Source organism: Equus asinus, chromosome X (genome assembly GCF_041296235.1).
Source record: "Equus asinus isolate D_3611 breed Donkey chromosome X, EquAss-T2T_v2, whole genome shotgun sequence".
Classification (NCBI taxonomy): domain Eukaryota; kingdom Metazoa; phylum Chordata; class Mammalia; order Perissodactyla; family Equidae; genus Equus; species Equus asinus.
The window spans coordinates 13,093,798-13,116,365 of record NC_091820.1 but is presented as its reverse complement, the minus strand read 5'-3'; the positions used below and the strand labels follow the sequence as shown (position 1 = coordinate 13,116,365).

At 38.1% G+C, this 22,568-nt stretch overlaps 1 protein-coding gene across 18 annotated transcripts in view; it reads right to left on the bottom strand.

Moving 5' to 3' along the window:
- Positions 1-216: 216 nt before the first annotated feature.
- The window catches only part of REPS2 (RALBP1 associated Eps domain containing 2), a 245,308-nt gene continuing 222,956 nt past the window's right edge, over positions 217-22,568 (bottom strand). For all 18 annotated transcript variants that reach the window (XR_011499666.1, XM_070502324.1, XM_070502328.1 and 15 more), the window contains 2 exons: positions 17,591-17,696; positions 217-5,523 (listed from right to left, as the gene is read on the bottom strand). Coding sequence is in view for 17 of the 18 variants with exons in the window: in XM_070502324.1 (XP_070358425.1) it covers positions 5,455-5,523; positions 17,591-17,696 (175 nt within the window). In the remaining variant the exon portion in view is untranslated. The remainder of the gene's footprint in view (positions 5,524-17,590; positions 17,697-22,568) is intronic.

Genomic DNA, 22,568 nt, shown 5'->3' with positions numbered 1-22,568 from the left:
TGCGAGTTAGCCATGATATCTCATGACTGCCCAGTGTTTACCGTGTGCAGACATTTAAGGACCTAGCTCAGATCACCAGGAGGTAAAAATAATCAAGTCTCAGACTTTGATTTAATTGGGAAGACTTCCAATTCCTTTTCACGTCACTTGCATTAAATGCATGAGACCAAATATGGACCACAATATATTGACACCAAGACTCCATAAAAGCCACACTTCGTTATCATACATTTATTTTTAACATAGCACCCCAGTTTCACATCATGTACATTTTCTAAAGTTGGAAATTCTTAACCTACTATGTTCTTAACACACCTTCCAACAAATATGAAAAAGAGACAGTAAGGTTAGCTTGAGTCTACAAGTCACAATCCAAATATAGGATGCCCTATATTTATTTATGCTTAAGATCAATATACATAATATTCCCAATGCTTAGCAAATGAATGAGACTCTGGCTAAGTATTAACACAACTTGTTAGCACATCATCATGAAAAGACAGAAGGCATCAAATATATACTTTGCTGTTACTCATTTTACTGTTTAATGTACCTGTAGTGAAAAAATATACATTTTTACTTTCAAGATTAAAATAGACCATCAGCTCATGATCTCTCCGGGCCCACTGCTATGAAGACTAAAATGGCTCTTCCCACCTCTGGCTCACTTGAACATCATATTTGTGCTGAAGACAAAAATATTTGAGGGCTGTAGCCCTCAAATCCCAACTCAAGCCCTCTTAAAAGTCCAATGTCCTCTGGTCTTCAGAGTCATAAACCCACTTTCTCCAACCTCCCACAGCCATGAACTTAGCTAAGAGCAAGGCAGGAGAACTGACAAAACATAAAATATGAACATTCTCCAACTCAGGAGACCAGAGCAACGCTTCTGTAATTAGAACAAGTCCTCTCAATTGAAACCCTGCAATGCCTTTTAGAAAAGGTTCCTTTATCATCAAGTGTATTAGTAAATGTAGAAAATAACTATACAAGCCTAAAAGCAACTATGTACCTGGGATGTCTTGCTCACATTAACAGACTGTTTTAGGGAACGCTTGTAAGGCAACCTCTGAAAGCCTATTTTTGGGGAGGGAAGCAGCTCTTAGAATCTGCTTGCATTGCTTTTAAAGTCTGACCCTCTGTGTCTGAAGTTCTTACTGTTGCTCTTGGGAGGGTCATGTAACTAGCTACATTTCTCATTGCAAACAAGCAAAAGCAGGGTGCCTCACAGAGTAAGACTCACATTCAAATTGCCATCCATGACCAATCTGTTGGCATTGGTGGGCAGTCTCCCTTAGCCTGTGCCCAAGGAGAAGCAAGATATGCCACCTCAGGGCTCTAAAAACCCAAATCCCCACTTCTTAGTAGGAGAACCACACTGAGTCATGATGCAAAAAAACCATAACAAAACACCCATAACTAAAGTGCAAATTCAAGCGATCCTTTGAAATCACAGTTTTAAAAAAGAGTACACTTGAAACAGAGTAAACCGGTTCAAAAGAGAAACCAAAGTTACTTGTGTTCTATTTAACTAGAGGAAAAAAAGACTTCTGAACTGATAGCTCAGTCTGTTCACATTCATAATGTTCAAACCACAACCTACTGAGTTCTACTTGTCAATAATATGGGAAGATCTGGTTGCTATGATATTTCAAATTCTTTTTTTATATTTTTAAAATTGCATTCCCTTGGTGATATCTAGTCAGGAGGTGTGATTCTAGTTTGTGTTGAACAAATGTTTTTAACTCTAAGGTGTTATACTATAATTGAGATCTTTCCAACTACTGCTTAGAAGACAACATTTGCAAATGCCTGTTTTAATTGCAAGAAACACACCCATTCCAGATTATTTTGTTATTGATTTTCTGAGTACACATCTATTATTACCATGGTTGTGAGATCACTTAAGAAATAAACAAATATCATTTAGAAACAGACTACAGAACCTAGTCACATATGAAGAGAAGAATGCTTTATGATAGTTCAGACATTGGTAGGAAATCAAAGGAAATTCACGTTTTTGATTACTCACCCTAAAATATGCTGAAATTGAACATTTGCAACCCAAGTAACCAAAGATATATTGAAGAAAACTATAACTTACTACATATTGAGTTCATTTCAATCACAGTAGTCTATTTTAAAAACAAACTCCCATAAGGAATATAGGAATGGAATCCATTCAAAGCAACAGCTGTCAAAAGTTCTGCCAAGAAACTCAGAGTAATTTATTGCATCATGAAAGGTGAGGTGTTCAAAAGAACAAATAGTTCAATCATATTCTTTCCCTTCAGACTTTATTTTCTGCCTCAATCCAAGAGAAATATCTAGATCTAAAACTCATTAAAACGTGTTTTCATATTCTAAGGCTGATTAAGTAAATAAAATTCAACATGGTAAATAGAAGAAACCCTTATAATCCATTTTTAGTATTGCTAGAGGCTAGAAGACTCAACTTGGAATCAGGTTGGCATCCCAACTCTGCCACCAGCTACCTCTTTCTATGGATTCTTGGGCAAGGAACTGGCTTCTTAGGGCCTCGATTTCCTCACAAGCAAACTGCAGGAGATGGGTACAGGTCCTCTCAGCTCTGACATCCTATTCTCCAATAATAGTAAAATGGGCATAATTTCCAGTTAAGCTGCCTCCTCTCCCAATCAGGCCCAAAGCACTTCTCTAATATTTAAAGAGGAGTTAGATCCTTAATTAAGGCAAATATCTGCCTTGATTACAACATGCACCTCCATTCCAGATATCTGCCTTTTCATTTTGCTTCATGTCTGCTGGATAGGGAGGTGGCAAAAGCAATACATCACATTCAAGAGATACTGAGATACCCAATAAGCCCGCTACCAACTCCTACTGTGCTTTCATCTTTGGGACTAAAGGATCCCTATGGAGGTAGAGCACTTAACAACAAGGTCATTAAACCCCCATGGATGGGGGCAACATGGACCCTGTCCAAGAATGCTCCCCAAGCAGGTCTAATTTTTGAGTAGATTTATACAAGAGGTATAATAGTGATTTCAATAACCCAGCCTTCCTATAAATCACATTAAAGGCTCACAGAAACATTATCAAGAGTTATAATCCTAAACTGAAAGTGCACATCCTAAAAAAACAGAGAAATACAGGATGAACACTAGTTAGGTAATAATAATGAGAAGTGTGTATGTATGTATATGTGTGTGTGTGTATTTAATTGCTTTTTAAAAATCCACTTCTAAGCAACTAATAAACTGTGGTCACTATTAAGTTCAGTCAAGAAGGCTGGGTATAGAGATTATTGGCGTGTGCTTTAATGCAATGCCTATCTTAAAACATTGGTGAGACTATGCAACTCACGGGGCTTTGATCATCCAGTGCAAGTTTTTTCCTTTAATGAAAACCAAGCCAACTAATGGAAACCTCAACCTCCTAATTGGGCTCACTCTGGCACTGACTTGATGGGGGAAAACAACATGTCAATATTTTTTAAATGCATAATGTAGACTAACATTCCTTAGTTTGTATGTCTGTTTAATGGATATGAAGTGCTACGTTGAGTGAGTGCATATGGACTGGAAGATTAGGAGATAAAATGCATGCTAGTCTTTCCTGGATTGAATATAACAAAAGGCAAACATGCTGTGAAGTGTCTGCAACAAGGACACTGTTGATAAAATTTGCTGCAGCCCCCCAGATCTCAGAACATGGGAAAAGAGGTTACCTAAAAAATCTGCAATGACCCATTCACAACCTTAGAAAGGGTTTAAACTGACTCCAAACCCTTCCCACAAGGACAAAAAAAGACAGCCAAAAGGGAAGGAAAGGTACAATAGAGAAATAGTTCAAGTTTTGTGATTTCCAAAATCAAATCAATGCAAAATCCTTTAATATGCATAGAACAGAATCAACAATTTGTTTTTCTTTGGAAAAATATCATCTGTTTGAGCCTTTCTCTTCGGCTATTAAGCTATTGATAAAGCTTGCCAATGGAAAAGGAAGCATTAAATAAATGCCTACTTTTTCTAAAAGCCATCAACTCGACCAAAATCAAAGGCTTAATCCTACATTCTGCAAACCTATCCGAAACTACTTCAAAAAGGAGCCTAGGCACACCCCACCCCTCTGTCCTAAGAATGGGTAAATTAGCAAAATGTACAAGAGACAGCGTTTCTTCCATCAGTCTCTGGAAGTGATGTTAAAGCTGGTGTGCCCCAATCCCTCTACGGTTGGTCAATGCTCACTTTCAACTTGGGCTTTCAGGAGAAGCAGTGGCTATCTAAATTTCTATAGGATACTAGCTTCTGCAATTTGAGCTTACTATTTTACATGACTTACATTGGAGTCAGTTGGGCTCCTCTGGACTGTACATAAACCAATCACCTCCTAAGGGTATGCTTCACAGAGAACAAAACAGTAGTATATCCAGTGTGAGGATTGGCTTGCTTTCATTATTTCTTCATACCCAATACACTCACAATCCAGGTTAAAATAACAAAGACAAAAATAAGTACCAGAGATGGTTGGATTGCTGGTAACAACCATTTCCCCTTCTTCCTCAGTTTGGGGTTCAACACCAAATATTTATCAGTCCAAACAGTCTCATCAGCCTTTCATATTTGATAGGTGGTTTCCAAATTCATGCATTTACAGATATGTTATCCCATGCAGGATAAGAGTAGAGGTCTGGCAACTATTTATTTAATTTGATTGGGCGAGGCAGTTAAAGCAGATTGCTCTTGCCCGAAAATTTACATGAAAGGAATGAGTTATCTGGGTTGATGGTCTAGTTGGGCCAAGTTAAATAGATCATTGACGAAACTTCCACTTTATGGAGGAGTAAAGACTCAGTAAATCTTTGCCATTCAATAGAAAACAAGAGTCATGTATTATTTATAGCTAGATATAATATCAAAATGGCACTAGAGAAGCAATTTTTGGCATATAGTTGTGGAGAGCACAGCGCCAGTCTAAATCCGATACTTTTGTTTTATTTTAGCTTTTATTATCATCATGCCAAAGACTATCCAGTTGGAATCTCAACTATTCAGGAAACCAACCTACTGTATATGATATACATACAAAAATAAAACAAGCATCCTGAAGGTACTCAGTTATAAGGTTTTGTACAAATCATAAATCCTTTAAATAAATAATTCTCTAAATTGTTTTTATTTGCTAGAAGATTGGTTTTTGGTAGGGAGCAACATCTAACACCTTAAGGAAGTACTTAAGAAAGGGAGATAAATTCCACTGACAATTACAATTTCAAGTGTGATAACTAGTTGTATTTTTTCCACCACAGTCAAATGCACAAGTGAAGTACAAGAGAAAAGGTGATATGGATTATATTCTGCTGCTCACAGCTTTTGACACAGTCTCAGACATCTTTGACAAGTAGTTGGGTTGAAAAATTCAAAGGAAAGACCTTGGCAGAAAAGGTCACCACTGTTACTTGAATCTTGGGAGTCATAACACAGTGACTGGACGAAGTTGTTCCAATTGGTTTTCCAATGCAATCCGTTCTTGATGAACCTCCTGAGTTGTACAAAACAGAGAGAAGAAAAACAAAAGAGCAAAGGGGTCATTTCCTGGGTTCATCCCTACTTCATTAGATAGTAAAAATAAATTTATAACTGGACCCATAAATACTTAAGTGCCATATGACTCAAGGACAAGCAGCCTGGAAAGCATCATATTTAAAGCTGGTTACCAGACACAGGAAGTTTGACAATTTGTAGTCTCTCAACTCTTTTCTGAAGATGATGCAATGAAACTGACTGACCTCTCCAGCCCTGCCTGAATCTCACCCTCAGTTTTAACAGGATCAGTGGCTGGCAGAGAATGATGTTTAAAATTACAAGACTGACAGAGGGAGCAGAAAAGCAAAAGTAGATTCCTAATACTGAGAGGTGAGCTATCAGGACTAAATCTCTAGTTGCAATCTCTCATTTCTAATCCAGAAACCTTATTTCTGGATTAGAAATACTCCATCGGCACCATAATCAGTCAGGTCTGAGGGAGAAAGTGTACCAGTTGTCCCTCCATCAAAGTCTCATCCAGGTTCCTGCACAAATTATAGCTTAAGGTGACTTCTTGGCTAAAGGCAGAAAAGAGGATCAGCAATCTGCTATTTGGGACTTCAAATATGCAGCCCTAAAACAGATTTATTGGTAGGGAGAGAGAGGAACAAATAAATGCATTCTTAAGTAGAATCAGTCAAGGTGGGAAAAAATTCTATATAAAGGCTCAATTCTGAGATGTCCCAGAAGAATGAACATGAAAATAGTGTAGAACTCAACAAGCACATATTCAACGCCCCCCCCCCCCCCCACCCCCTGACCCACTCATCCAACAGTCTTTGAGTATCTATCTACTATGGGCCAGATTCTGCTCTAGATGTGATGGTACCAGCAAAGAACAGACAGATAAGACCAATGCCCTCAAAGGGCTTATACTCAAATGGCAAGAGAAAGACCAAGTTAAAGAACAAGATACTTTCAGAAGCAAATAAACAAGACGATGCAATAGAGAGTAATGGGGAATCTAGGAGAAAGGTGGAGAGGGTGGTGAGGGAAGGCATCTCAGAGGGGATGCTATTTGAGAAGAGACTTAAATGAAGTGAGGTGTGAGCCATGTGACGATATGGGAAAGACATAATGGCAACTGCAAAGGGCCCAAAGGAGGGAATGAGCTTGGTGTGTCTGATGAACAAAAAGGCCTGTGTGACCAGAGCAGAGGGAGCAAGGAAGACATTGGCAGGAGTTGAAGTCAGAGTTAGGCAGGGACCTTGTGGACAGAGGAAGGAGTGTAGACGCCATTCAAAGTGCAGGGGAATGGCAATGAGGGCCTTGCATCAGGGAAGGCATGTGGCCTAATTTAGAATTCAAAATTTTCACTCTGGCTATTGTGCAGACAGTGGTTTGTAGCAGGGCAAGAGTGGAAGCAGGGAGCAGTTGGGAGGTTACTGCACGGACCCAGGTGAGAAACGAAAATAGCTTAGATCAGGGTAGCAGCCATAAAGATGGAGAGAGGTGGATATTCTGGATATATTTTGAATCTAGAACTGATAGGACTTGCTTAGGAAATTGATGTAGGAAAGAAGGAAGGGGATTTGGGATTGAGCAAGTGCGTGGCTGGTCGTAGTATTAAGTATAAGAAGATTGGATGAGAAATAGGCATTTCAAGGAGAGGCTTGGGAATTGAGCATCTGAGATGTGTATTAGATATATTAGGAGAAAAAGTTGAGTAAGCAGTTGTAAATGCATGCTGAGAGCTCATGCAAAGAGAAAAGAGGGGAAATAGAAGTAGGGCTTGAGATACAAATTCATGATCAACATCATCTAGTAAAAGAATATAGATAGAGGTTGCAAGTAAAGATGGAACAGAACATATGCACCATACTCATTCCCTACTGGAACTCCACTAAAACAATAAAAAAAAAAAAATTTTAAGTCATAAACACACAAATACAGGAAAAACAAACGGGAAGAGGTGATAGCAATAAAATTTGTAAACTAGAAAGCAAACTGATGAACAGTAAATTATTTAGAAGATTCAAGAAAAATCAATGTCGGGATTCTACCAGTTGCTGAGTAGGTCTCTTCCTATTATGCATTACAGAACTGGGGAAATAACCACAGGGTGGATTAGGGCGTCCACTGGACCCACCGTGAGAAGGACCTGAGCTACAACTCCACTAATCCTCTGACCTCCATAAGATCCTACTCTGACTGGTGGATCACAGTGACATTTTGAGTTTCCTAGAATTAGTGTCAGTTCAAAGCCAGTGGCTAGTAATCCCCCCAAAATCTGATTAGTTCCCTTTCCCCAATGCACAGACCCTTGTATATGGTCACAGGTCACTTTTGGAAAGGCTAGGAGAAAGATTAACAGTATAAATTTTTGGCTGCATAATGGGGTCCTTTCTTAAGGTGACCCAGATGCCCCTTTTTGAAGGGGCTCTGCATCTGGAAACTGACTTAGTTTGGGAACAGATTGAGAGGCCATGACTAGAGGTCTGTTTTAATGATTCTTCAGACTTCTGTTCACTTGAATTAGAACTCTCACTCATACAGATCAAGTAAAGAAAACTGAATCGCAAGCTAAGCACAAGGATAAAACAAGACCAAATCTGATTTTACATAGAATGATGCCTGAAAGACTCAGATTGGCAGCACTAGATACCTATGAAGGTGGGAGTGAAAGAGGGGAGGAGACTGGCTAAAATAAGTGTTAGTTGAAAGTCTGCTTCAGAAGCAATTAGATCCCCAGATCCTTCCTGCCACAGCAGACCAATAAATATTTATTCCTTGAAAAGGTAAAAGAGAGGCCCTCTCAATTGGCAATACACAGACACAGTTGAGGACAACATGCTGGACTGGAAATAGGGGGATTAAATGAGTATCTTGGATGCTGAGACCAACAGCCCTCTCCCTCCACTGAACCAGGTCTTTCCCTCCAAAGAGGAGACAAAAAAGACAAAAACCAGACCAAAAGGAAAGAGCCAATGATACTGTCTTTGGGGGTTCCCTAACTATCCAGCCCAGCCAGACTGCTGAAGAGTGAAGCTCAAAGTTGACAAGCCCCACAACACACTATGAACTTCCAATTAGTGCTTTCATCCTCTTCCAAAATATAAGCAAAGAAGGCCCAATAGATATTGAAGGATAGCATCTAATGAGAAATACATACAACAAAATAAAAAAGGAAGTATTCAGGAAGAAGAAAAACACCACCATCAAGAGAAGATATTACAACAATGAAACAAGAATTGGATACCATCAAAAGAAAACAGAGAACAAAAAATAAACTCTTGGTTATTAAACAATAGGAGATTTCAAATTTAAAATTAAGTCAGTCTCCAAAAATAGACAAAGAGACAAAAATACAGAAGGAAAGAAGAGGAAAGAAAGAAAACAGAAGAGAAAATTAGAGAACTAAGCTAAGAGGCTTAATGTCTGAAAAATATCAGCAAGGGAGAACAGGGAAAATGGAGGCGAGGGATAATTAACAACAACAAAAATCAAGAAAACTCACAGAACTGAAGAATATGGGTTTCTAAATTAAAAGGGCTTACCAAGTATAAAGAACAATTGATGAAACTGACTGACATCAAAGCAGAGAGAGAGGAGAGAAAAATCAAAACCAAACAAAATATAAAACAAAAATAAGGTCACATACAAAGATTCATAAAACAGAATGAAGTTTGACATTTTAAAAAATAATTTTATTTTTTATTATCATATGGTAAAACTGACTTTTTTCTTTTAGCAAACAGGTCTATAAACTTTAACACATGTATAGATTAGTGTAACTACCACCACAAAGAGGGTACATTACAGTTCCAACAACCAAAAAGCTCCCTGGTACTACTCATTGACATATAAACCCTCATTCCATGCATAACCCCTGACAACCACCAATCTGTTTTCCAGCACTATAGTTTTGCCTTTTCAAGAATGTCAAATAAAAGGAATCATACAGTACACAACCTTTTGACACTGGCTTGTCTCACTCACCATGTCTTTCAGGTTCATCCAAGCTGTTGTGCATATTATTCTTTTTTGCTGCTGAGTACTATTCCATTGCGTGGATGTACCACAGTGTATCCATTCACCCTTTGAAGAATATTTGGATTGTTTTCCGGATTTTGGCTATCACTGTTGGGTCACATAGTGAGTGTATGTATAATTTTATAAAAAACTGCCAATTATTCAGAGTGGCGTACTATTTTGTATTCCCACGACCAATACGTGAGTGTTCCGGTTGCCAGCACTTGGTGTCGTCACTATTTTCTGTTTTAGCAATTCTAATATACTGTATACTGTATAATGAAAACTACAAAGTGCTGCTAAAAGAAATCCAAGAAGATCTGAATAAACAGAGAGACAAATGCTGTTCATGTGTTGGAAGACTCAATGTAGCAGTTATGTCATTTTTCTCCAAAGTGATCTATAGATTTAATACAACACCAATCAAAATCCCTGCAGGATTATTTGTAGGTATAGACCAGATAATTCTATAGTTTATATGTAAGGGCGAAGGAACTGGAATAGCTAAAACAAATTTGGAAAAGGAGAACAAAGTTGGAGGAATCACTTTAGTATCAAGCTTTAATAATCAAGACAGTATGATATTGGTGGAGGGATTGATGCATAGACCAATGGCGCAGAATACAGAGTCCTGAAGTAGACCACATGAATAGAGTCATTTGATCTCTGACAAAGGTGCAAAATCAATTCATTGAGAAATGATAGTCTTTTCAACAAATTGTTTTTGTAATAATTGGTCATCCATATGTAAAAAAATGAACCTTGATCACCTCACACCTCACACCTTATATAAAGATTAACTTGAAATGGTTCATAGATGCAAATGTAAAACATGAAAGTATAAAACTTTTAGAAGAAAACATAGGAAAAAATCTTCATGACCTGGGGTTAGAAATGATGCCAAAAGCACAATCTACAACAGAAAAAAACCAATAAATTGGAATTCATCAAAATTAAAAACTTTTGCTCTGCCAAAACACCATCAAGAGAATTAAGAGACAAGCTACAGACTGGGAGAAAATATTTGCAACTCACATATTTGACAGAGGACTTGTATCCAGATTATATAAAGAAAATTCAATAATAAGAATTCTCAAAGCTCAAATAATTCAACTTAAAAATGGGAAAAGACTTGAACAGATACTTCACTAAGGAGGATACAAGGATGACAAATAAACATGTGAGAAGATTTTCAACATCATTAGCCATTAGGGAAATGCAAATTAAAGCCATGATCATATACCACTACTCTATTCATGTGGTCTACTTCAGGACTCTGTATTCTGCGCCATTGGTCTATGCATCAATCCCTCCACCAATATCATACTGTCTTGATTATTAAAGCTTGATACTAAAGTGATTCCTCCAACTTTGTTCTCCTTTTCCAAATTTGTTTTAGCTATTCCAGTTCCTTCGCCCTTACATATAAACTATAGAATTATCTGGTCTATACCTACAAATAATCCTGCAGGGATTTTGATTAGCATTGAACTGAATCTATAGATCACTTTGGAGAAAAATGACATAATGCTATGTTGAGTCTTCCAACATATGAACAGCGTATGTCTCTCTATTTATTCAGATCTTCTTGGATTTCTTTTAGCAGCACTTCGTAGTTTTCCATATACAGATCCTGTGTGTTCTGATGAATTTATACCTAAGTATTTCATTTGAGGGATGGAGCAAGTTATTATGAATGGTATTGTTTTTCAGATTTCCATTACCAATTGTTCATTGCTTGTATATAGGAATATGATTGCTTTTTGTGTGTTGACCTTATATTCTGTGACCTGCATAAACTCAATTAGAAAATAAAATTTTAAAAAATAATTCAATTTGCAATAGTGTCACAAAAAGAATTTGGGAATAAATTTAACAAAAGACATGTAATACTTACACACTCAGAACCACTGAGAGGAATTTTACAAGATCTAGATAACTGAAGAGGAGCACTCTGCTCGCAGATTGGCAGACTCAACATCGTTTAGATGTCAATTTTCCTTAAACATATCTATCAATTCAATGTAAATCAAATCATAATCCTAACAGGCTATTTTGTAGCAAATGAACCACTAATTCTAAAATTTATATGAAACAAAGGGCCCAAAATATCCAAAGGAATCTTGAAAAAGAAGAAGAGGTTGAAAATTTTATACTACCGGACTTATAGACTTACGATAAAGCAACAGTAATCAAGACTGTGTAGAACTGGTATAAAGATCAATGAATAGATTAATGGAACAGAATAAGAACCCAGAAATAATTCTATACTTATATGGTCATTAGATTTTTGCTAAGGGCACCAAAGTAATCCAAGGAGGAAAAGAAATTCTTTTCAACAAATGGTGCTAGATTAATGAGATACTGATATGGGAAAAAATAAACCTTGACCCTAATCTCACACCATTCACAAAACTTAATTCAAGACAGATCATAGACACTGGTGCAGCCATTATGGAAAACACTATGGAAGTTCATTGAAAAATTAAAAATAGAACTACTGGAGTGACATCAGCATGATGGCTGAATCAGATGCTGCTCATTTGTGTCCCCCTGCCAATAACAACAATTTGGCATCCATTCATGGACCAAGTGCCTTTATGGGAGCTTTGGGATCCAGCACTATACACCAAAGGACCCAGAAGGAGTCTCACCCAGTTGTGTGTCAGATAAGAGACACACAGACCTCAGTCCTGGCTCTGGATCCTGCAATGGCCCATGAACCACCTCTAGCCCTTCTCAGCTGCAGTCCAGGATCCCCTGGAAAACTGTTTTAGACAATCACCCACAGATGAAAGAGCCTTTGTGGAAGTCCAGGTTTCCAGCAGAGAAGTTCCAGCACAACAGTGGAGGAGAAACATACAAGTTTGGATGCATTGGAGAGGGTAAGAGGAACTCATTGACTTTACTCACATCACCCTCTCCCAAAGCAGCACACCTTAGGGCCAAGAGAGATCTCCTTGGCCCATGATTTCTCCCATGGGGGAAGTGAGAGTGTGTAAGTGAGCACCCAGCTTCCCCAGCTGTGTGAGATACTGCCAAAGAGGCTCATTTCTCTCTTCCTCCATCCAGAGTACTGAATTGTGAACTGCGTGACTGGGAGGCAGGAAGAGGCTGGGAAAGTGGCAGATCAGAATCTGGAAGGGCATTAAAGGAACATGGATCCTACAAAATGTGTTGCAGGACTCCATCAAGAAGCCCACCTATGAGTCACTGGGAATCCTCCAACTGGCCATGGGGCATGCCCAATGCTCCATGGGATTTACTCGCACACACCCCCACCCTATGCCCAGCTCCCTGTTCACACTCCCAATAGTGGCCACAAGAGCGAGTTTGGCAGATGGCTAGTGAGCACATGCAGAAAGCCTGTGCTGGCCCAAATCTGTGGGCCAGAGAGAGACTACAAATTTGAGCTTTAGTGCCACCTTTGGGAGAAAATAGAGGCTGTCAGCACTTGGCCTAGTGTTTTGCAGGATGAGAAGAAGGCATACAAGCTTAAGAATTCTGCCACAAGAGGGAGCAAGATACATCAAGCAGGTGCATCCATAGAAGGTCTGAGAAAGCTTCAGAATCCCTAGCAGGGTTGAAGGAAGGTATTTTTCTCCCAAAGGCAGTTAATAAAGACTGGAAGAGGTGACTGCTACTTCAAATATGAAGACAGAAATGCAAAACTTCAAGGAACATGAAAAACCAAGGAAACACGACATCACAAGAGAACCACGATAATCTTTTAGTAGCCAATTCCAAAGATAAAGAGATCTACAATTTACCCGATGAATTTAAAATAGTTGTTTTAAGGAAATTCAACAAGCTACAAGAAAACACAGAAAGACAAGTCAATGAAATCAGGAAAACTACACTACACAAACAAAATGAGAAGTTTAACAAAGAGATAGAAATCATTAAAAAAAAGGACAAAACAAATTCTACAGCTGAAGAATACAATAAATGAAATGAAAAATGCAATACAGAGCATCAACATCAGAATGGATCAAGCAGAAGAAAGAATATGTGAGATAGAAGACAGGAACTTTGAAATTGTCCAGCCAGAGGAGAAGAAAGAAAAAAGAATTAGAAAGAGTGAAGAATGCCTACATGATCTATGGTATACCATCAAAAGAAATAATTTGTGAATTATTGGAGTTCCAGAAGTTTAAGAGAGAAGGGAGCAGAAACCTTATTTAAAGAAATAATGGCTGAGAACTTCCCAAATCTGGGCAGTGATATGGATATCAAAGTTTATGAAGCTCATGGATCACCATGCAAACTCAACTTAAAGAGATCTTCTTCAAGATTCGTTATAATAAAACTGTCAAAAATCAAAGACAAAGAGACTATCTTAAAAGCAGAAAGAGAAAAGAAACTTGTAACTTACAAGGGAACCTTCATAAGGCTATCAGCAGATTTCTCAGCAGGCATCTTACAGGCCAGGAGAGAGTGGGATGATATATTCAAAGTCCTGAAAGAAAAAAACTGCCAACCAAGAATATTCCATTCAGCAAAGTTCTCCTGCAGAAATGAAGGCAAGAAAAAGCCTCCCTTGAGGCAGGCCCATGGCCGAGTGGTTAAGTTCATGCACTCTGCTTTGGTAGCCCAGGGTTTTACCAGTTCAGATCCTGAGCACGGACATGGCACTGCTCATCAGCCATGCTGAGGGGGTGTCCCACATAGCAGAACTAGAAAGGACCTATAAGTAGAATATACAACTATATTCTGGGGAGCTTTGGGGAGAAGAAGAAGAAAAAATAAAAGAATATTGGCAACAGATGTTAGCTCAGGTGCAAATCTTTAAAAAAAAAAGAAAAAAGAAAAAACCTTTCTCAAACAAACAAAAGGTAAGGGAGTTCATTATCAATAGACTTGCCTTACAAGAAACGCAGAAAGGAGTTCTTCAAGCTAACATGAAGGGACACTAATTAGTAACATAAAAACATATGAAAATATATAAGACACTGGTAAAGGTAAGTATATAGTCAAATTCAGAATACTCTAATACTGTAACATGGTGGTATGTTACACTTAACTGTAGTAAAAAGGTTAAAGGAAAGAATATTAAAAATAACTATAGTTACAACAATTTGTTAATGAATACACAATATAAAAAGAAGAAATCACGACATCAAAAACAAAAAAGGAGGGAATAAAAAGGACTTTTTTTTATATGCGACAGAAGTTAAGTTGTTTGTAAGCCTCATGGCAACCATAAAACCAAACGTACAGTAGACTCACAAAAGATAAAGAGAAGGAATCAAAGCATACTACTACAGAAAATCATTAATTCACAATGGAAGACAGCAACAGAGGGAGAAAGGAACAAGGGAACTACAAAACAGCCAGAAAACAATAAGATGGTATTAGTAAGCCCTTATCTATCAATAATTACTCTAAATGTAAATAGATGGAATTCTCCAATCAAAAGATATAGTGTAGATAAAAAAACAAGACCCAACTATATGTTGCCTCCAAAACTTCAGCTTTAAGAACACAAAAAGCCTCAAAGTGAAGGAATGAAAAAGATATTCCATGCAAGTAGACACCAAAAGAGAATACAGGTGGGAATGTAAATTTGTACAGCCACTATGGAAAACAGTATGGAGGTTCTTCAAAATTTAAAAAAGAACTGCCATATGATCCAGCAATCCCATTTCTAGGTATATATCCAAAGGAATTGAAATCAGTATCTCAAAAAGATATCTGTACTCCCATTTTCGTTGCAGCATTATTCACAACAGCCAAGACATGGAAGCAACCTAAATGTCCATCAATGGACAATGAATAAAGAAAATGTATGTACAGGCAATGGAATATTATTCAGCCCTAAAAAATAAAGAAATCCTGCTATCTGAAACATCATGGATAAACATGGAGGACATTATGGTAAGGGAAATAAGCCAGACACAGAAAAGGACAACACTAGATGACACCACTTATTTGAGAACCAAGAGAAATGAGAATATATTTCCACACAAAGACTTATTCAAGAATGTAGTTTTACTCAAAATAGCCAAAAAATGGAAATAGCTCAGGTGTTCATTAATAGGAGAATTGATAAACCAAACTGTGGCATATTCACTCAATGAAATACTACTCAGCAATAAAAAGGAACAGATTACTGACACAAGCAACAATATAAATGAATCTCAAAAACATAATACTAAGTGAAAGAAGATTTACACAAAAATACATGCTTGAGGACAGTATTTACATAAAATTATAGAATAGGCAACACTATTGCATAAGAAATTTAGAATAGTGGTTACCTCTGTATGAGTGGAGCAGGTAGTGACTCGGAAAAAACATGAGGAAGCTCCCTGGGGTGATGGTAATGTTCTGTATCTAGATAGGAGTTTGGGTTCCATAAGTATATGCATTTGTTAAAAATTCAGCAAATATACACTTAAGATTTGTGTATTCATTGTATATAAAATTTACATCATAAGAAAAACTTGTAAAAATACTCTAGTTAATGATATGCATGTTAAAAATATTTGGGGTACAAGTACAGATGTCTACAATTTACTTGAAAATATGTTAAAAATAAGATGGACTGATGGATAGAGGGACAGATATGTGATAAAACACGTATAGTAAAATGTTAATGGTAGAACCAAAGTGATGGCTATAAAAGTATTTACTCTGATTCTTTCAAATTTCTCATATGTTTGAAAATGTTCATAATAAAATATTGGGGCAAAAGTGGGGGATAATAAAAGAGAAATCAAAGAAGAATGAGACAGCAGAGAATGCTAAGGAAGAAGCACCAGTGAAGTAGAAGGAAAACGAGCAGTCTGATACACCAAAAGCCAGTGAGAAAAGTGATTTCAGAGGAGGGAATGGTCAATTGTGTAGAATTTTTCTGAAAATTCAAGTAATATCAAAACAGGCCCAGTGGATGTGGCCGTGAAAGAAGTGTGAGTGGAAGAAAATGAAGCCACACTGAAGCAGAGGGAGAGAAAACTTGGTGAGAAAACAGAGACAATAAACGAAAACAACTCCTAAGAAACTTGGCTGTGAAGGAGACCAGAGAGATGGGGCAGCAGCTGAACGAGGGTGTGGGGTCAAGACAATGGACAATACCAGAGCAGATTTGTGTGTAGATGAGAACGATCTAGCAGAGAATCAGAGGATGTAGTGGGTAGAATTGTGTCCCCTGAGAAGATACGTTTAAGTTCGAACCCCCAGTACCTATAAATGTGACCTTAGATGGAAATAAGATCTTTGAAGATATAATTTAGTTAAAATGAAGCTATGCTAGATTAGGGTGGGCCTTAATCCAATGACTGGTGTCCTTACAACAAGAGGAATTTAGACAAGAGACAGAATGCCATGTGACAGTGGAGGCAGAAACTGGAGTAATGCATCTACAAGCCAAGGAATGCCAAGGATTGCCAGCAACTACTAGAAACTGGGAAGAAGAAAGAAAGGCTTTTCCCCTACAGCTCTCAGAAAAAGAGCATGGCTCTGTTGACACCTTAATTTCAGACTTCTAGCCTCCAGAGCTGTGAGAATAGATTTCTGTTATTTTAAGCCACCAAGTTTATAGTACTTTGTTATGGCAGCCCTGGGAAACTAACACAGGGGAGATTAATGGTGAAGAGAAATAGATGATAAGGACAGGGGTGATGTCCTTGACAAGGTGATACGGAATCATTTCCAAGGTACTCGGGAGGAGCTGACCTTTGATAGTATCAGCCACCCTCTTCCACTGAAGTAAGTATAGCATCATTCAAGGAGGATCTAAACAATTTTTACCCAGCAGCTTTCAACAATAAAGAACACTTCAAAAGCCTTTGTAATAGATTCTCAGTCCTTTTAACTAAGACACAATATGCAGCCTACATATTAAAGTTACTGGCCTTCCTCTAAGTATACAAGAACCAACCCATGAAACTTAAATACAGTGATTCTCTGCCTTCCAAAAGGTGTTTGAGATCAAAGAGGCAAGTCTTACCAACAGGAATAGAACCAGGTCCTCAGCCAACGGTCAAAATGAAACAAAACAAAACAAGCAGATGAAAACCCTGGTAACTCAAATTCAGGAAGTTCCTTACCTTGAGCTGCTGTTGGAGTTCACTGTTCAAGCGGGCCAGCACTGCATTTGCCTCTTTATTTTTGCGGATAGCAGTTTGAATAGCCTTCTTCTGTTTGGAAGACTGTCTACAAAAAAGTAGAAACAGTTTAGTGAAATAGAACTTAGAGGTCTGGACCCTTGTGGGTCAGAACTCTGACTCATGAGAAGTGCTAAACTAACAAGGGGCTAACGTCACAGGGCTCCAAAAATAAATTCACATATTCACAGAGAGGCAGGCACACACCAAATGAAACAAATTTGTCAGGATGAATTATTTACACCTGAAGTAATTCCCATTTTATAATTTGAACAAAAGCTGTAAATTGAGCCTTTTCAAATACTTTGCATCCCATTTACTCCAAGACATTTTAATAAGTATTTCTTCCTGACAAACCATATTAACTGGAATGCCCTTTTTGTGTAAGCATTGATGGCATTTAAAAGACCTGCAGGTTGACAAGTCTGAAGGAAAAGAAGAACATTCTCTACAGCAAAAATCCTACATTAACTTAGCCAACCTACATAACTCTCCTTTATTTATTATTAGGCAAGAATGCCTGAGTGTGTATGTGTGTGAGTGTGCACATGCACATGCATAAACCAGCATACATCTGTGGCACTTGAGAAAAATGCAGAAACGTTTTAAAACCAGTATTCCCAAATTAAGTCAATAGCAAATTCACAGAACAGGTATAACTAGGGTGACCATATGTCCCACTTTGTCCCTTACAGTCTCTGTTTATACTTCTTGTTCAGTCATAATTATTCTTAGTGCTCTCTTAGCCCTCAAAACTGTCCACGGTTGGAATGATAAATCAACATTGTTGTATCACCTACAACCTTGCATCCCACAGCAAGAAACACTGAATTCTCAAAGCAAAAGGGTAATTTAGGTTCCCCTAGAAAAACAAACATCTTTGTAGTCACTAGGAGACGGGTTCTAGGCCAGAGCAACTGAACTGCAATGCATTGTGACTACCTTAGAGATCTGATTAATACTCACTGAGAATATACACTACGCTGGCCACTCCACTAATCTGTACAAGACATACTTTCTTCCCCAACAAGCGTAGAGCTAAAGATTAATTTTTTCATCCATAAATAGACAGGGAAGCAGATCCAAAATCTACTTTTTAAAAAGATATAGATTGGATGGGGCCGGCCCCGTGGCCGAGTGGTTAAGTTTGCGCGCTCCTCTGCAGGCGGCCCAGTGTTTCGTTGCTTCGAATCCTGGGCGCGGACGTGGCACTGCTCATCAAACCACGCTGAGGCAGCATCCCACATGCCACAGCTAAAGGGACCCACAACAAAGAATATACAACTATGTACTGGGGGGCTTTGGGGAGAAAAAGGAAAAAAATAAAATCTTAAAAAAAAAAAGACATAGATTGGATTTCTGGTTTCAAGACAAGATAGAATAAACACACTTCTCTCAATTCTTCCCACTAAGGACACTTAAAACCCTGGACATATTATATAAAACAAACATAAGATGACTCCAAAAAGTGGAGTGAAGAGGGCAAACCAGCTAGGGAATTCAATATCCAGAGAATCACATAGCAGTGAATTCCCGGGGTTTTCCTTTTTGCTCCATATATCCCAGACTGGATAGTGGAGAAGTTGGCAATGCATAAATGTCAATGAAGGCAGACAAAAAAAGCCTCTCCAACATCCTGCACTCTCTAGCCAAAGGACTTGAAAAGGGGCAGCCTAGCAAGACAGAAATTAGACACAATATCCCTCCTGAATATAGGTGAAAAATCTTTAACAAAATACTAGCAAACAGAATTCAGCAATATATAAAAAGAATTATACACCATGACTAAGAGGAGTTTATTCCAGGGATGCAAGACTAATTCAATATTCAAAAAACAATCAATGTTATCCCCCACCCTAACAGATGGAAGAAGAAAAATATCACATGACGATATCATTTAATGTAGAAAAAGCACCTGATAAAACTCAACACCTACTCATGATAAAAACTCAGAAAACTATGAATAGAGGAGAACATTCTCAACTTGATAAAGAACCTCTATAAAGAAACTATGGCTAACTTCACACTTAATGAAAAACTGAATGCTTTCCCCCTAAGATTAGGAACAAGGTAAGCATTTCTGTTCTCATCATTATTTTCAATACAGTGCTGGAAGTCCTAGCCAGCAAAATACAAGAAAAGGAAATAAAAGGCACACATACTGAAAAGAAAGGAATGAAACTGTCCCTATTTGCAGATGATATAATGGTTTATGTAGAAAATCCCAAGGAATATATAAAAAACTCCTAGAACTAATAAGTGATTTCAGCAAGGATAGAAGTGAGTTTGCGGGATAGAAGATCAGCATACCAAAATCAATAGTATTTTGATATACTAACAATGAATACTTGGAAGTCAAAATTAAAAATATGGTATTATTTACAAAGACTCAAACTGAAATCCTTAGATACAAAATTTGTACAGAATTTACATGCTGAAAACTATACGACACTGATGAAAGAAAGAAAAAGAGGATCCAAATAAATGGAGAAATATATCACATTCAAGGACTGGAAGACTCAACATAGTAAAGATGTTAACTCTCTCCAGATCGATATAAAGGTTTAACAAAATTCCTATCAAAATCCCAGCAAGATCTTTTGTAGTTCAAGACAAAATTATTCTAAAATTTATATGGAAAGTCAAAGGAATTAGAATAGCTAAAACAATTTTAAAAAATAATAATAAAGTGGGAGAAATAGGAGACTTGTTATATAGCTATAGCATCAAGTAATCAAATAACCAAGACAGTAACCTAGACTGTGCGGTACTGGCAGAAAGAAAGACACATGGATCAATGGAACAGAACAGAGAACCCAGAAAAAGACTCACACTAGTACGGCCAACTTATTTTTGACAGAGGTACAAAAGCAAGTCAATGGAAAAAGAATAGCCTTTTCAACAAACACTGCTGAAGTGTCAAGTGTAAAATTATAAAACTTTTAGAGGAAAACACAAGAGGAAATCCTCAGGACCTAGGGCTTGGTGAAGAGATTCTAGACATGACAACAAAAGCATGATCCTTAAAAGAAAAAGAAATCAATAAGTTGGACCTCATCAAAATTTTAAAAACGTTTGCTCTGGGAAAGACTCACATTAAAAGGATGAAAAGACAAGCTACAGACTGGGAGAAAATATTTGCAAACCACAGATTTGACAAGTGGTTTGTACTTAGAATATATAAAGAACTCTCAAAATTCAACAGTGAAAAAACAATCAGAAAATGGGCAAAGGACATGAGAGACATGTCACTGAAGAGGATATATGATGGCAAATACACACATGAAATGATGTTCAACATCACTAGCCACTAGAGAAATGCAAATTAAGACCACAATGGGATAGAATTACACATCTGTTAGAACAGCTAAAATTTTTTTTTAAAAAGTGACAATACCAAATGCTGGTAAGGATGTGGAGAAACTGAATCTCTTGTATATTGCTGCTGGAAATGTAAAAATGGTACAGCCATTTTGGAAAACAACTTGGCAGTGTCTTTAAAAACTAAACATACACGGTATACAACCCAACAATCACACTCCTGAACATTTATCCCAGAGAAATCAAAACTTATACACACACAAGAACCTATACACAGATGCTCACAGCAGCTTTATCCATAATACTCAACAACTACACACAACCAAAATGTCTCTCAACAGGTAAATGGCTAAACAAACTGTGGTACAGACCGCTGCTTAGCACTATTGAGATATGTAACAACTTGGATGGATGGCAAGGACATTTATGCTGAGTGAAAAAAACTCAAAAGGTGTGTAATGCTACTTATATAACATTCTCAAAATGACAAAATTACAGAGATGGAAAACAGATCAATGGTTGCCAGGGGTAAGGAATGTTGAGGAGGAGGGGGTAGGTGTGACCTCTGTATCTTGATCACAGTGGTGGTTACAAGACTCCACACATGTGATAAAATGGCATGGAATTATACATATACACTGTCCCAACATCAACTTCCCAGTTTTGATATTGTACTATAGTTAGGTAAAATGTAATTAAAGGGAGAAACTAGGCAAAAGATACACAGGACTTCTTTGTACTATTTTTATAATTTCCTATGGATCTATACTTATTTAAAAATAAAAAGTTTAAAAGAAAAAAGATGTCAATCAGAATTGGATGCCCCTCCTTCAACTACTACCATGCTATGTGTGCCCAGCTTGTAACAGTTTCCTCCTTCATTGGGAACTGTGTCCATCCCTTTTCCCCTTCTCCACAGGGATGGGTCCCTGGCAAGCAGTTTGTCTTAAGAAACTCTCGCCTCTATTTTCACACTTGAATGGACGCTGGCCCATGCTGACCTGACTAGATTTTCTCTCCCAGGCATGTGGGTTATGGCTAAGAGTTCAGTTTAGCCTGGGCCCTGGAAAGTGAGAATATAATCCCTAGAGCTGAAGGTGGTTGAGAATCTTCATAGATAAAAATGACAAAGAGTGACATCAGCATCATGGCAGAGTGAACTTGCTTGGGCTCTCCCCTCCAACATACAAGAAAAAGGGGCATCCATATTCCACAGAGGACATCTTAACGATACAAAAACGTCAGAGAGACATGCAGCCACATGATGGAGGGTGGAGAGGCTGAAGCCCCTCTCAGAGGAGCTGGAATGGGGTAAGAGAGAACTTTGCTCCCTCCCCTAAAGACTGCCATCGCCATAGCAGGAGCTTCCAGGAAGGAAGGAAGGGGGAGAGATCGCTTGTTTGCGGGATCACCAAGGACTCCCTAGGGCCCTTGCAGCCTAGAGGGAAGCCCTCTAACGGGGTGAAAGTTTTCGGGTGGGATGACCTCATCAAGCCAAGACCCCAGGAGACCAGACAGCGAGAGCTGATCGAGAAAGCCCAGAGTGCACACAGGAGAAAGTGCCCCTCCCCCTACCCACCTTGTGCTGCTCCACTGCCTG